At 40.3% G+C, this 16,510-nt stretch overlaps 1 protein-coding gene across 1 annotated transcript in view; it reads right to left on the reverse strand.

Moving 5' to 3' along the window:
* Positions 1-2,332: 2,332 nt before the first annotated feature.
* The window catches only part of LOC311492079 (neuronal acetylcholine receptor subunit alpha-7-like), a gene marked incomplete at its 5' end in the record, with an annotated part of 33,832 nt that continues 19,654 nt past the window's right edge, over positions 2,333-16,510 (reverse strand). The window contains 5 exons of the mRNA XM_084550222.1: positions 2,333-4,484; positions 4,591-4,700; positions 6,832-6,918; positions 7,478-7,672; positions 8,573-8,820. Of these exons, the coding sequence (XP_084406348.1) occupies positions 3,879-4,484; positions 4,591-4,700; positions 6,832-6,918; positions 7,478-7,672; positions 8,573-8,820 (1,246 nt within the window). The 3' untranslated portion in view covers positions 2,333-3,878. The remainder of the gene's footprint in view (positions 4,485-4,590; positions 4,701-6,831; positions 6,919-7,477; positions 7,673-8,572; positions 8,821-16,510) is intronic.

Consider the following 16,510-nt stretch of genomic DNA (forward strand, 5'->3'; position numbering starts at 1 on the left):
AGAAGCCAGATATAAACAGGGAAGGTGAGAAGCATGACTTTATTTATGACTGGCGGGGGTATTAGATGGCGGCAGACTGGCAGGGTTTGGCAGACAGACGATGCTAAAGACAAGGAAAATTGGTGCAAGACAACAAATGACAGACATATTGGTTGATTCAAAGTGTTCAGGGCTAGAATCACTACTCATTTGTGACAGTTTGGGCGTGTTTCCCTGACATTTTAGGTTGTTGTTGCTCATTGGATGTCCTTCACACTTCTTGCTTCCCATGACGTTTGTTGTTTGTGTGCACCAAGACAGCATCAACGACCTTCCACCTTAGTTTAAGAATGATAGCATGCTAAATGTTTGTCTAGCTCAAGTTAGGTATTTTGCAGAAATGTGGAAAATTCTGATGGGTTCAAAAGCTTTTAAGAGGCAGTGCATTTTGCTGAACAGTATAGTATAGAGAAGTTTTTTTTTGTAATCTCACACGCTCACTCACATTATATTGAAACCCCTCTAGGGTGTAACCCTCTGGGTAAGTGAAACAAAACAAGGTGGGCCTGTCTAGCAGAAACCGAGAGAGTGGGATTAACCTTAAACACAGTTTGTACAGAGAGGCTGCCTGTCTTTCAGCCAAAATGCCGTGAGAGCCTTCAGGCTCATACACACACTCACATGAACATATGGCATGCCAGAGCTTATTCTGTATCATGAAGCGTTTTTCTATCTTTAATCTACTTGTGGCAGAGATTCTCTTTTTATCCACAGTTATGTCATATTCTTTTAAGTGCCCCACTGACTGGTTGTGACCTTTAGGTTTAATCTCTTCCGCTCTCTCTTTCCTTTCAAGAACACCATTTAAGCCACACGCAGTTTATATCCCCAATGGTTTTATTTTGCTCTGGTCGTCTGAAATAATGAATAAGTGAATTGTAAAATCATTATTTGGACTTAATGTTGGCTGTTTATTGTTACGATTTGACATATCTTCTCCAACAAAATTTAACCTTATCTAACGTCTAAAGAACTAGGCCTGACATTGTAGAGCACTGATCAACAGTTGAATCAAAGAAACCACACTCATTGATGTGATTGAAATCACAGGGCAGCTTCATTGTTCCACTTAATGGTGCAAATGTATTCAGATACAGTTCAATAACTACTGCTTCATACATTTAAAGTATGACTGGCTCAAACCCCAGTAGCCATTTTTTCAGTCTCAGATCATATGGTTTGATGTCTCATTTATATCTAGATTCTTTTCCTATTGAATCTCCTCTGATAAAGCTTCTTCAAAGTGTCTCCCATGAGCTGCAGCACTTTCATCCGCCTCTGTCACGGACTGTTTCACTCATTTTCATTCCCAGGTTCCCTTAATAAATGATTACAATACTGTGCAGGAGGCAGATCTCAATACTTCTCAATATCTCTCACACACAGGCAACAATATGCTGAATGCACAATGAAATTAATCATTACCTGAGCATTACCTGCATAGCAGTCACATGATGATGACAGTATTTGAGAGATAAGTTTCCTGTCTCGTTTGAATCACTCTGAGGTTTTTAACTGCGCTCCAGTCTGCACACTTACTAAAATAAAACTTTATCATCAACCATTCAGCCTGAAATCTGGGCCCAGTCTTAGTGGTTGGAGTTCATCCACAAAACATCAAGCAACTGGAAGTTGAGAGGGTGTCTTTGTTGGCCTCACAAAAAAGGAAAAATCTGAGCATATTTCCTAAATCATAGAAGGAAAACATGCCCCACATTCACGGCCTATTTTAGAGCAGATTTTTTGTATTTGATTTTCTCTTCTATTCAAAGACCAAAAACTATTTTCTAGTGCTAAGAAGACCAGCTTTATATAGCTGTGTATATTTATTTAGTAAACTGAATAAAAAAAAAAACCATTGGATTTACCCAGTCCTGTGTGACGACACATGTCAAGGCTCATGGTAAAGACTCAAATTAGTCGCTTTCTTTCTGCCTTTCACTCATGGTAAGGACACCTCGGTCCATTAAAACTGTGACAAAGTGAATGCGTCACAGCGATAAAAGCTGGCGGCAAAAACACAAAAGCTGCAACGTCTCACTAATCACGTTAATTATCAGCGAGGACACTGATGGTGACTTTGTGTTTATTGATAGGCCGTTGTTTTGCGATTACTACTGGGTTGCGACCATTTGCAATTCTCATTCAGAGTATCCCTCATAATATCCTCGTTAACTGAAGCTTTAAATTTTGTGCGGGAGGCATCTGGCTGGTCTGTTCTTTTCCAGTGTGGCAGCTTGCGGTAAATCAGCCTGCACCATGATTGAACTTGCAACTTGTAGAATAGTCTTTGGCTGTCGTTTCGCTCCACAAGTTAAAGACTGTGGCGGATTTATTCTAGCCTGTAACTGAACTAGAAAGGGTTTGAGGAACAGATTTCAGCCATTATGTAAATGCCACAAAATAACATGTTCGAATTTCAGTTTACTTATCAGACTGAACCTGTAAAAGTTGGTTGTAATTGTACTTTGTTATGAAGATTTCTGTGATGAATCTTCCAGATGACTTGCAATGAATCCAAGCATTCCCTTCCCTCCACAGCCTGTCGCCACAGATTTATGCAGACCTTTTATTTACAGAGAATAAATAGCCTTTTATTAACACAGACAGTTAAAAAGTCACACTTAGAAGGACAGAGATAAAGAAAATAATGGCTGTAGCTACAACATAAAAAGGTGACTGGCACGTGGAAGTCAACACAACTTTCAGTCACTTTCAGTTACATGACTCCTTCTACAAAGCACACACAAGTCTTACTGACAAAAGGACCTTTGATAAATCTACCATCTATTCTCCAGTGAAAAGAGTTTTGCCACTGAGACTTTTTCTATTGTCTGTCCAAGGTTCAAAAGTCTCTTCTTCTTCTTCTTCAGAAACCACTCATCAAGTCCAACATATGTACACATTTCTAGAGATCTTTCAAACACGAGTGAATATCGCAATTTTTACAGCAGAAACTGGTGCAAAAAGACCTGCACACTCACATAAAATATGTACAGTTCAACATTTGACTGTAGTTTAGACAGACACCTGTGCATCTTGCCAATAAATGCCAGTCCACACAGGGCTTTTTGTTACAATATACTGGATATGTCAGATTCTATATTTCAAAATGAACAGACAAGACAAAGTGAGAAGTGATCCAAAATAGGAATTCCTACTGGTGAATGAAGAAAGTATGCTACAAAACTGTGTCCAGTGATCCGATGACCCAAGTTAAAGAAGAAACAATAAGATTCACAGTGAAACATCTCAGTTTTGTAACTAGCCTAACATCGTTATAAGGATGGTACATCATCAGAACTAGTCCCCAATAAGATGGTTTTGTACATACAGGGCAATAGAGAAGAAGGATAGGGAATAGGCAGAGTGGTGGATGGTGGTGCTAAACGTGTCACTGTACAGTAAACAGCTGTTTTTAAAAGAAAAACGCAGCGGAAACTATGATATATACATGTTTTCAGGGCAAAGACAATTAGTACCATCATTATCTTCCCTTTACTGATATCTTAATGTAAAAAATCTATACAGTACTCTCCTCATACTTTCCTACCGATTCCCATACTTTGGCCTAAAGTACTCCCAGTGCATTTCTTCTTTCATCTGCCTGTGTGAAACAGTTTTCTATTCAAAATATGTTAAAAGTAGTAAAATAAATTTAGGTTTGTGATTTAACATGGCTCAGAACATTTGTATAATAACTGTAATTGGTAAATTCCTAAAGATATTATTTTTCTCATGACACACTGCAAATCCCTCATTTATCCAACAGGTGCCCAAACTCTTGTATTATCTTATATTTGACACCTTCTTCCTTCTTCCTCTTCTGTTACAACCAGTTATGTGAAGTCCTTGGAGACCGCCTCTATGAAATTGGGAGCTGACATAAGGATGGTGAAGGTGCAAATGATGGAGAAGAGAGAGAAGGCCACCAGACATAGCCGGTCCACCACCGCCGCTGCAAACTTCCACTCGCTGCAGATGGCCTCAGCCTCGTCCTGGTCCCGGAACCTCTGGGATATGTACGTCACCTCCTCCAAGATGCGCTGGATCTCTGGTGGGGGGATGCCTACTCCCATCCCCAGGCATCCAACACCGCTGCCAACTCCTCCTGGAGGCTCAGCCTCATCACTGAGAGAGCCATGTGCACGTCCTCCAAGTGCTACCCCGGAGTCACTGGAAGGTGGGCAGTGTGGGCTCTCTATGGGATGGTAATTGCCAAAGTAGAGGCTCATGGAACCATTAGAGGTGCCCGTGGGGCAAGGCGGGCAGGACGTCTGTGACAGGGGCACACTGAGGCTTGGTACTGTGCCCATCTCTATGGAGCTGGTGCTGGAGTGGTGCTGGGACGAGTGGCGGTACTTGTAACCAGGCCGCTTGCGATCATCACCAGGTTGTTTCATACGGAGAAACCAGGCACACCAGTTCAGAAGAACCACACGAACCTGAACGAAAACAGGAGTTAGCGCACACACAGGGTAATACATTAATACAAACATAGGCATTAGTAAACTATATGAAGATTTGATTAAAACAATTTCAGTCACTCACCCATTTTGGCATCTTGCCTCCATGAGGGTCATGATGATGAAACTGCAGGACTATCACTGTCACCACCACAGACATTCCCACAATCATCATGGTGCTGGCAAAGTACTGGGCTATTGTACAAAAAAAAAAACATCAGCACACTTTGAATTATTTATTTTTTCAGACCCATACAAGGTCATACATTTTATTACTTGTTGAATGTTTTTCCTACTTTATACTCCCTTCAGCTAGCCTGTGGTTATGTCTAATTAGCATGTACTAACAGGTAGAACAACAAGAATGAATTAATTCCCCAAAAAATAGGTTGATTTCACACTGTAGCATGAAAGGACAGCAAGTTTACTCCAACTGCAATAAGTTACATTGCCAAGGGGAAGAGATGCACACTTGAACTCAAACAGAGCAAATGAAAGGAGTGCAAAATATGTGACAGAGAACAGAGGTAAACAAACCCCCCAAAAAACAGCAGAGACAGAGTGCGAGATAAGGGCTGGCTCGGGAGATTTTCTCAGATGCTTACAATACATACATCATGTTCACACACTAACACAAAAGACATAAATGCAAATATGTATGTAATGTTTATAAAGTGAACGTTTATTCAGGAAAATGAGCCAATATTGCATAAATATGAGCTGCAAAAGTAAATGCAGCTCTAGGATTAAGGATTAAGTTCATTTCAAGAACGAATTAGTGTCCACCTTTTCTGAAATGTCTCCAATCAGTCTAATGAGAGTGAGGCATTGTTCGGTGCATCGTTTTGCCTACAAAAACAAGAATTTGTCACGGTCTGATCTTCACAACGCATGTTCGTGGAAGTGTAATGATGGCACGGACAAAGGAGCTTCCTGAGAACCTCAGAAAAAGAGTTGTTGTTGATCATAAGGCTGGAGAAGGTTACAAAACCATCTCTAAACAGTTTGGAATCAACAAATCCACTGTTAGATGGAGAGTGAACAAACGGAAGAGATTTAAGATGAATGTTACCAACAAAGATCACCCCAAAAGCCAGATGCATAATAGCCTGAGAGGTCACTAAGGAACCCAGGGTAACCTCTAAGCAACTAAAGTCCTCTCTCACATTGACTGATGTTCATGAATCCAGCATCAGGAAAACACTGAACAAGGACAAGGCCACTGCTCTCCAAAAAGAACATTTCTGCTCATCTGCAGTTTACCAAACATCACGTGGACAAGCCAGAAGACTATTGGGAAAATGTTTCGTGGACAGATGAGACCAAAGTAGAATTGTTTAGTTTAAATGAGATGAATTTAAAACATGATTGTGAGACCTTCAGTCACATTGTTATTCATGACTGAGCCAGCTAAATTAAAAATGAATTACAGCTGAAGAGAATTAAAATAAACTGAGCCAAATGGTCTTGAACCAGTTAAGACCAGTCTGACTGAATGAATGCACTTAACTTATCCACTGATTAAGGGCTGCTGATAAAAGGCATGCATCCTAACTCTGTTTCATGTATGTCTAGTTCAAACGGCTACAAATTCACATCCGCATTCAGCCACGATGATGCAAGGAGGCATGAGTAATTTCCAACATGGCCTTGTGGCCAGAAAAAAAGAGGGATCAATCACTCTATTGATTAGACATTTATCAAGCCTTTCTTGGCGAGGGCAGTCATTGCGTTGATAGACTATTAACTGTTAAAATTTGAGTTAAAATTCAAAGCATGGAGGCACACACTCACACATACATACAAGAAAAAAAGGTTTATTTTGGGTGAGATCTCAGCGTTGACAGCTGAATGAGGAACGCTGACCCTCCTAACATGTCCTCCCCAGAGGTTAACCATCCCTTCACCTGTCTACAAATGGTGCTGACAGATTAAGTTCTCGCCACCCAATCAACTGCTTGTGGGTTATGAGAATTACTTATAGACACCCTCGAGCTACTCAAACCCAAGTTGGACCCAGAGGTGTTTTTTTATTTATTATTGGTTAGGAGACAGACGTCAGGCAGCCGCTTTTCTTGAGAACTCTCAATAATTAATTCATGTTTGGAAGCAAGAAATACTCAAAGAAACTGTCAAGAGGTCAGCAATGTGAAGTGGGTAGATACAGTATACTGAATGAATATTACAGTTTACAGTTCCTCCACTGTATTTGGTAAAGAGTGTCACAAGATATAAATCTCACTGAGACACATTCCCTTCTTAATTTACATTCAAACACGCTTACAATTGTGACATGCACTCAGATAGACACAGAAACATGACCCACCAATGAGAGGAACAGAGTCGGACGTAGCAGGCATGATCTCCGCTACCAGGAGCATGAAGACGGTTAGCGAAAGCAGCACAGTGATGCCTTGAGACAGAGATCGAAGAGAGAGACACAGGGAGAAAGAGAGAGAGAGAGAGAGAACATGAGCATATACAGCACATAATGATGTGATCAGGGTCACTGGTGTATGAAATTATACATGTAATTACTTATGTATGTAATCAGTTATGTTCTCAGGACGGCAGCCATTTGTCAGCTTGTGTCCTTTGGTGTTTCCAAGGTAGGTTACGGCTCCAGGAATCCCTAAAACACCTTGCAAGTGCCGTCTGCTCATAGACAGACAGCTATTCATCAGTGTCACTGCATTGAATGGATTCAGACGGGCCTCTTATTTTGAAATGTAATTATTCCGAGGTGATCTGACATGCATGTATTCATGGATTAGTATATGATATACAAGGATGTTCTTGTAGCAAAATATGCACAATCCTTTTGTTATGTGTGTGTACTTATACACCTTTAAAACCTACATAAGTAAAAATACTGCAATTGCAGTTTCTTCTAGCTTATTCTTATCGTACAGTTAAATCAATATTGATATATGCAGTAAGCTCAATATATGTGTTAATTATCTGCCTCTCACCCAGAGAAATCTTTTCTCCAGAGTCTGCAGGTAGTAGGAAGACCAGCAAGGCCAAGCCGGAGATCAGCACACAGGGAATGAGAAGGTTTAGTCCATAATATAGAGTCCTGCGGCGCATGGTGACTGTAAACGTCACGTCGGGGTAGGGCTCCTTACAGCAATCGTAGTACAGCTCATTGCGCTTGGCCGGCACACCTGAGGGGGAAGCACAGACATGCAGGTATGTTTTTGTGGACGATTTAAAAAAATCAGTGCATAAGGATGAATAGACTGAAAAAAACTCCCTAAAACACGCACACTTGTACTGGAGTAAATCTGAGAGAGACCGGGCTCGTAGCTCGTTCAGAAAGCTCAGAAACAAGAAATGTCAAAAGGTGCAGCAGAGCATTGTCACCTTCAGCTCCAACTCTAGGGATGTGGAGTGCGTCCTCTCATATGGCCTGGCTGCACGCCTGCAGTGTGTCAAACACTCCTACTGCATGCCATCTGCTCCTGCCTGACACCCATTTCCAGCTAACCATCACCCCAGGGTCCCCGGGCACTGGGATCTTCTTCTATTGTGTCCCAGCTGGAAACACCCAGCTCGGGAGGTCTTCCAAAAATTCTCCCCTTTCCAATTCGTCCAGCTGCATCCATACACATGATGCCCCTCAGTGAAAACTATTTTATATAAGAGTAATTAATTGGGCTCTCTGCAATAAGGATATGTGGGATGGCATTAACGCCTGAATGTTATTGCGTTGTCATATTTTAAAATCATGGTAAATATTCACATTCATATTTAAGGGATAGCTTAGAATCCATTGATTTTACTTGTCAGAAAATGGGAGTTGCTGGTTTACCATTGCCTCATTTGGTTGGTTGGTTTCTGTTTAGTTAGTTTAGAACAAATTAATGTATTAAAATAACCAAAGTCACACAGTGGTAGGCCAACAACTCCAGCAACTATCCCTTCAGCTTGTGACTGGTGATTCAATACCCCACTCTTAGGTCGTAGACTAAGACAGTAAAATCTCTGAAGACAACTGCATACATCATTTTACGATGACAACTTTCATCTAGCCTGCGGTGATGAACATAAACAGCCTCTCTTACCCACAAGATCCCACTCCCCATTAGGTATGTAAGTGGACGTGTCCACATCGAGCATCTGGAGGTCCAGGAGCCAGCCGTTGTGTGTCCACGAGCCAAACTTCAAGTCACACTTCTGCACGTCGAAGGGGAACCAGCGCACGTCTATGTAACAGGTGCTCTTCAGGATGCCAGGGGGGATGTACTGACAGTAGCCCGACGCATTCACCAGAACGTTGGTGTGGAAGGTGGCGTCGAAGCGCTCATCCGCACTGGGAAGACGGGAACAGACGGTAATGTGTTTTTAATTTCATTTTGTATTTTATAATGAGCCTGTGAGGTGACGCTCCAAAATCATGCCTAAAATCACAAGCTGGCAATTACTTCTAAATAGGTTTTGCCAATTAGAACTGCAGACAGGTGAATATATAATAAGATAACCCTGTGACTGAATGTAAGCTGTGTAATTCTGCACACATTTACTAGTTTGCTATAATTATGACCATGTCTCATGTAGCTTCAGCTATGATTTAAAAGTTATTCAAAGTACTGCAAAATTCTGCAACTTCACTGTAAGATTATCTGTTCAAAAAAAAGAAAAGGGTGAAAAGGGTGAAAAGGTTAAATAGTCAGCACGTTAAGCCAGCCCACAGCTTCACTATTGTTAGCGTTTGTCTCTCTGCTGTTCAAGCCTAACCTGTCACAGCAGCGAGCAGTGGAGTGATATATCTACTCAGCCATCTGTGGACCAAGCAGCCTGCTGCTCCGGTCCTTCACAGCACACACACATAGTTAAAACCCAATTGAAATGCAGCTTGGAGTGAAATGAAATATTCAAAGCCATCACCATGCCAAAAATGCAGTGACAGGAACCAAATCAGTGACACGAGAAAACAACACAGATGCCTCATTCAAGGTTCTGCAGCTCACAGCGGGCTGGAATAATTGAAGGGCAAGACTTGTTTAAGTAAAGTTTGAAATATCTAAAGTTTGAGATAGATTTGGTTTCACTTTCAAGATTCCCCAAAAGCACCAAAAATCAATACAAAATAGAACAAAGTCTCGGAGTAGCATACAGTACAAAGAATACCTGCACATAACCTAAATCAGCTTGAGCTCTGGCTCCTCCAGTGGAGCTGGAACTAACAAAAAGTTGTTGAACTTGCGTAGGGGAGAGTGTGAACTCCTTAGAAAAGTGTTAACTTTTAAAGAATTTATGATTTAGGGTCAGTGTGCAATACAAACTCATTTTCCACGTTAGCAACAAGCAGGAATAACAGTGCTGTGCATCCTTCTTCACAGGAGCTTTTTATTATGAAATGTGGGCAACAGAGAAAATAAAAATAATAATAGAAATAATACTTAACTTCTTTAAAAAAATTGAAAATATTTGCCATTGTGATTTATCCGTTTTGGATTATCCTTTTCTCCTCAACAAAGTGTTATTTAATTGAATACATTAGTTATAAATGCTCTGGATGTTCTCAATTACAGGTACACAACTAGTTACTCTATATCTATTTTGATCATCTGTAGCTTTTATATTTTTTCTTAGTAATTTTTCTTAGTAGTTTCACTCAGAAGACAGTTTAATGATTGTGGGTCATGCAACATTTGCTGAACAAATGCAAGAGCCCTTTGCCAATTTCTAATTTTTTGAAAGCAACTTCCACCAGTTAAATGCAGTTTGACACTGGTTTAATTATTATTATTGGTTGAAATGAAACAGCAGCAGCCTCTTATCCATTCAGAATAATTCGTTGTTGCAAATACAGTATATTCACATTTGAATGTTAATACTATTACTAGAATAATGTGTGATTAATACCGATCAGAATTATTTATTTTGACGACCTGAGCAAAATGTCAACTCCACAAAAACATTAAGAAACTACAATTACTGTCTTGCAGCAGTATTCCTCTGCCAACTAGTCAAGTTTCAGTTTATATGTGTCTTCACACTCATTTATGTAGTGAAGACACTGAGGTGTTTTTTTCGGAGTACATTTTAATGTCAAAACTGACCTTTGACCTTTTTGGAAATAAAATGTGATAACTTCATTATTTTATCCTATTCAACACTTTTATATTAGACATTTTGTCACAAACAGTGTATAAAGTTTTTTGATTATTGGCCAAATCAAAACACGTTTTGAAATGTTACAGAGGGCTCTGACGACCAAATTCTAAAAGAAGACATAAGAAAAATCATTCAAATTCATTCATTCAGATATTGCATTCACAGGAATGTAACTTATGTCACACATAATGCCTCTAGTCACACATGGCGCCAATTAAAGGAAACCACTGATAGTGTTGAAACTCAGTGGTTGAGGACTGCAAGTTGCATAATAGTAAGTTGTTGATTTGCAGCCTGTCCTGTTACCTCAGGATGTTTAGTTAAGTTGTTAATTGACTGCTGTTGAGAGGATTTGGACCGTTCCTCTGCTAGCGTTAGCTGAGGTCTTTTCAGATCAGTGTGCATTACAGTAGTACATTTGTTGTATTTCAGTACTCACGTAAATATTCTGCATGTCATGGTAGTATGGGCTTCATCTTTAATGAATTATTTCCACACACTTGATGAACAGCTGCTAGTTTGCTGCAATGACACACCGGGCTCCTCACCTGTCTTCTCGGAGGCGTCTGTGTTGTTATTGTCACATGATCAGCTTTCTAGTGGACTTCACAGGCCACAGTGACTTAAATCACAAAACTAAACACATTATACATTATAATGGCACACACAACACACCCATGCAAATCGACTTGCACACAACCAGTCCTCAGTGAGCGAGATAACATCCGTGTGTCTGAAACATCCCGGAGCCTCATTCTGCCTTGACAAAAGAACGTACTGTGCATCTTAAAATAAACTGTAGATGGACCCATTTTATTTGACCCTCTCTTTTGTCAGAAGAATTTACTGGAGGGTTAAGTAATGTAATTTATTTCTTCACTGTGTTTGTTGCTATCGACTGTTGTTCCAGGTAGAGTCAGAGGAATGTGTGTGATGTGCCACGGTGGGGCTGTGCAATGTATTATTCAAGGTTTAATCAGCGCTAAAACACACCACAGCAAAGAATGTCCTGAGGTTTCACGTGCATGTTTGGAAAGTACACACATACTGTGTCATTCTCATTCCTTACAAGACACTTTGCTGAACCTTTAGCTTCTTACACTTCTGCCATGCGTGCATCAATTTATTTAAGCAAAAATACACCAATAAGTGTTACACCCTTCTGCACCTCCACTGGCCTTGCAGTGGCAGTGCCTGTGCTTAATTACCTTAACCAGCCACACCTTACTCTAAAATCAGATCAGGCCCAAAAGGACGAGAAAAAGGAGCTTCCCTTTAAAAATGTTAAATGAGTTTTGTTAAACAACTTCATATGTTTTTACTTTATTGTGACATGCACACACTGAAAAAACAGCCGTGTCCTATAATAGGTAGGTTTTCTTAAATCCAAACAACGTGATTTAAGATCCTGTAATAAAACGCTTTGGAATAATGTAAAAATATGCATGCAACTGGAAAAGTGATATTCTTGGGAGAATGGGAAGTGGTCGCCATTGTGCCACGCACCCTCACACACACATACACAGAGACTGGAGAAAGAACACTTGTCAGAGCGGGTAAAGGGGGAAACGGAGTGTGAGCGACAGTGACAATGGAGGCAGTGACAGGTTCCTGCACCAAGGGACATGAGTCACCAAGCTTTCCCCTCGCTCGCTCAGCACCTGCTGCTGTCCCCACAAAGATACACACGCAACCGTGACAAAAAGACAAAAATCACAAAGATTTAAAAGTGAGAAAATGATGCAAAGTGAAATATATCATCAGATACCATTAGAAATGTGTAAAATTCTACTTTAAATGAGAATCTGTAGCATCAAAGTATTATTTAGCTTTAAAGTAAAATGTAATGCCTTTATTTGTTGCCAGTCGTGAAATTACACAGGCTCTGTCAAATCTGTCACAAAGCCACAAACTATGAAAGAGATAAAGAATGTGGGAGAAGGCTAACATCTTCTCTGAAGCTTGTAGTAATGTATAGTTGATGCTACAGGTCAGTGCCTCAGACTCAGACTGCATTAAGGAGAGAACTATCCATCCATGCATGTTATGTCACATCCCAGGAATGTAGCAGTCAACTAATCAGCCTCAGGGGCTCCTGACATTAGGAATTCTGTTTGACAGCCTTGAGGTGCCGCAGTTAACTGGCCGGACAAGAAAACTGTGAGATCTAAGACGGGTTTCCAGTTGAGTGGGAGAGGCGTATACGGAGCATATACACATCTGAGCTTACTTATAAACATTTTCAACCCTAAATCACAAAGCCAGGATGGAAACAGGAAAAAGAAGAGTTTGGTATTTTGAGCTAACTACATAATGATAATGTCACGTAACTGTGGAAAAAGATGGGGAAAAAAAATGTTACTGATTTAACTTGAAACGTCTTGTGCAGCTTCCTCACTGCTGATTAGCAGAACGTCTGTCTTTTTCTGATCTGGCACTCCAGCGTCTGCTCATCTCCTCAATAAATATTCGTAGGACTGTACCAACCCTTGATATCCTGCACTTCAGTACATTTTATACACATAGCACATGTTTTTGCTGCCAAGGCTGTCACCAACTCTGTGAATCAGCTGGTTTAACTCTTCTTTTACTTGGTTTCTATACAAACCATTAATGGAATATAACTATACTCAGTAATGCAATGTGGTATTAGTACTTTAACTTAAGTACCAGATGTAAACACTTCCTCAACCACTGTCAGTGCTAATGACAGCATATATTTTTACTTTCAAATGTTTACTAAATGCTTACAGAAAAGTCTTCAAATCTTCCCCTTTGTCCATCCATTCAATAGAAATCTATAGCCATTTATTTGATTAACTCTCCTTTTATCTTTATGGCCCGTCACTATGGTCTGTCTTTGTTGTACATTTGCCTTCCCTGCCGACAGAATTAGGATTCAGTCTGTGGTTTACCTGAGTTGTACGTCCTTTATGTGCCTCATCGATCCCCCGTCAACCGAGACCGTTGACTTTTACTTCTAATGAGAGAGGAGGTCAACAGCTTGCATAGCTTTTCTTTTTATCTATATATAACAAGACATACAGACATACACGAAAAATCACGCACATACTGTTTGCCAGCACGTACTCATTAGCTATTATGTCAGACTAGAAGGAGCCAACATTAAGTCAATAAATAGGAATTAGTCTCAACTGTTTGTTATTCTAAAAGTTAAAAAAGGACAAAAAAATCTAAATCAATATCGTAATAATTAAGATCATAACTAAGAAAGTTAGATTTTTGTGCTCAGTTTTAAAAAAGATTAGAAACGAAATGTCCTGCTTATTATTCGGAACCACACTGAGTGCCTTTAGACATCCGGTAATCATTGAACTAAAGGATGCCGATCACAGAACAAAGCTGTTGCAATGACAGTGAATAACAAAATATTTTTCCCTGTGCACTATGCACGGATACGCTCAGGATGGTAAATCCATGAATCACGGTGAAGGGTGTACCCCGCCTCTCGCCCCACCCCGGTACACCCTGGACAGGTCTATCGCAGGGCAGTGTGAGCACAATGATCTCAAATATGAAAAGTAATATGAGAGTTTTTATCTGTTTTTGGACTTTTCCCTCCATATTGAGATGACACCTGACCTCAGCACTCATTAACATCACTATCTTCATATTAAAACAATATAAATGAAGAAACTGATTTATGGTGAATTGTTTATTGGGCCACATTCTAATTAGTTGGTGTAGTAAGACTAGCGTGTTATTGGCTGTGCACTGATGCCCCATCGTGTGTTGTAGTGTCAGTGGTGTGTGTTGTACTGTTACTGCCTGTAACTGTATGACAGTGTGTTCATGTGGTGGGCTGGTTAAGAAGCGAATTCACTGTGTGAAGTTATATTTGTGGTTCTGCTTGCAACTGGTCTACATGGATGTGTATGCACAGCAGTATACTGTGAATTATTATGGTGAGAGCTTAGAGGTGTGTGCCGTAATTAGTTAGGCGTGTGTGTGTGTTTCCAGCAGTGATCCATATCAGTGCTGAAAACTGTAAATTTTCCTCTCTCTGGGGGAATGTAAAGCTTCCTGCTCGGCTGTAAACTGAGGCTTCATGTTCAGCTTCACATTAGTGTTCATTTTGTCGACTTCACCAAGGCAAAGGCTGGAAACCAGATACATGTACAGTTAAGTCCATATACTTTTGTAATTGTAGTTCTTTACCAAAACATTCTGAAGCTACAATTACATGATTAACATGGGCTTACACCAATCAGCCACAACATTAAAACCACTAACAGGAGATTATTGACCATCTTGTGACAATACAATATTCAGCTGAGAAACTTTTGGACCTGGCATTCATGTGGATGTTACTTAGACATGTACCACCCACCTAGACCAGACCAGGCACCCCCACCCCATAGCAATGACACTCCTTGATGGCAGCAGCCATCCCCAGCAGGATGCAGCCTGACACAGGCACACACACAAAAACAGGAACAACTTTCGGAACAACTCAGAAAACATGAAAAACAGCACAAGGTTTTGACCTGGCCTCCAACTTCACTAGATCCCAAACTGATCAAGTATCTGTGGGATGATCCACAGAGGCCCCTCCCCTCAACCCTTAGGACCCAAAGGCCCCCACTAACAACATTCTGTTACCAGACACCACAGGACACCCTCAGAAGGCCCATGTCGATTCTCTGTGAGTCACAACTGTTTTGGAGGCACAAGGGAGACCTACACAATATTAGGTCATAATGTTATGCCTGATCGGTGTAAAGTGCAGACTCTCAAATTTAATTTGAGGGTATTCATTTCCAAATTGCTGATGCAGGATTTACAGTCATATACAGTCTCTTATTTTCAGTGGCTCAAAAGTGATTGGACACTTGACTGATCTTAATGGACACATTTGAATAGCGTCAAATTAAAGAAGAGAGTCTGCTTTTAAAGCCCAGATTTGAAAATAAACAAAAAAACAGCTAAACTCTTCCTACACAAGCCACAGTTTGACTTCCTGCCCTCTGAGAGGAAACACAGGTCCATAAAAACTTGCACCACCAGACTAATGAGTTTCTTTCCCGAAGCCATCCAGTCCCTTAATAAAAACACTCAGCGCCTATAAAGATTTACATTTCTGTGCAATCTATTTGATACTTATCATGGTCTTGGTCGAGCAGTGAATGGGATTGTTTGTGGTTGCATTTTGTTTTTGGAAGTATTTTACGTATGATCATAGTTGTTCATTTTCAATTTAAATTTCAGTAAAACAACCAAAAAAAAAACAAACAAAAAAAAACATATAAAAGGGATTAGATTATGATCATTGTGAATTTTGGAAAAAGAAGTGAGATGTGCCGACTGTCCTTTAGGGATGTCTGTGTCAACCTGTGGGTCACTCTACTATATGAAAATCTCAGCAACTTTCTTATGCACTTGTTAATAAATTTGGAACAGACAGTCATCTTGTCAATTGTCCATTTATCTAGATAGACTAGACTTTATTATATTTATTTCTCAGCGCATGGGCAGCAAGGAGGTGATCCCCTTCCTTATTTCCCATGCCATTTTTGAGGCCAAAATAAAAAACAAAATAAAAACACTGCTTACCACGTCAATTTATGACCAAATATCTACGAAAGGAATGGCATTCTCGTCAGACTTGGATGAAATTTACTCATTTGCTGATTAGAAAATGTTGGCATGCTAATATGCTGAACTAAGAAGATGAGAATACTAAACATGCCTGCCAAAATTCAATGTTAGTGCTGTTACTGTGAGCATATTAGCATGCTGACATTAACACTTAGCCCAAGTGCTGTTGTGTCCAGTGACAGCCTTTCATTGCAGCTGCATGGTTTCACAGGACATCCCGTCTCCAGTGTCAGTACAGACGCGCTTTGTACAGACGACCTCCA

This window comes from Chelon labrosus (genome assembly GCF_963514085.1).
Source record: "Chelon labrosus genome assembly, chromosome: 8".
NCBI lineage: Eukaryota > Metazoa > Chordata > Actinopteri > Mugiliformes > Mugilidae > Chelon > Chelon labrosus.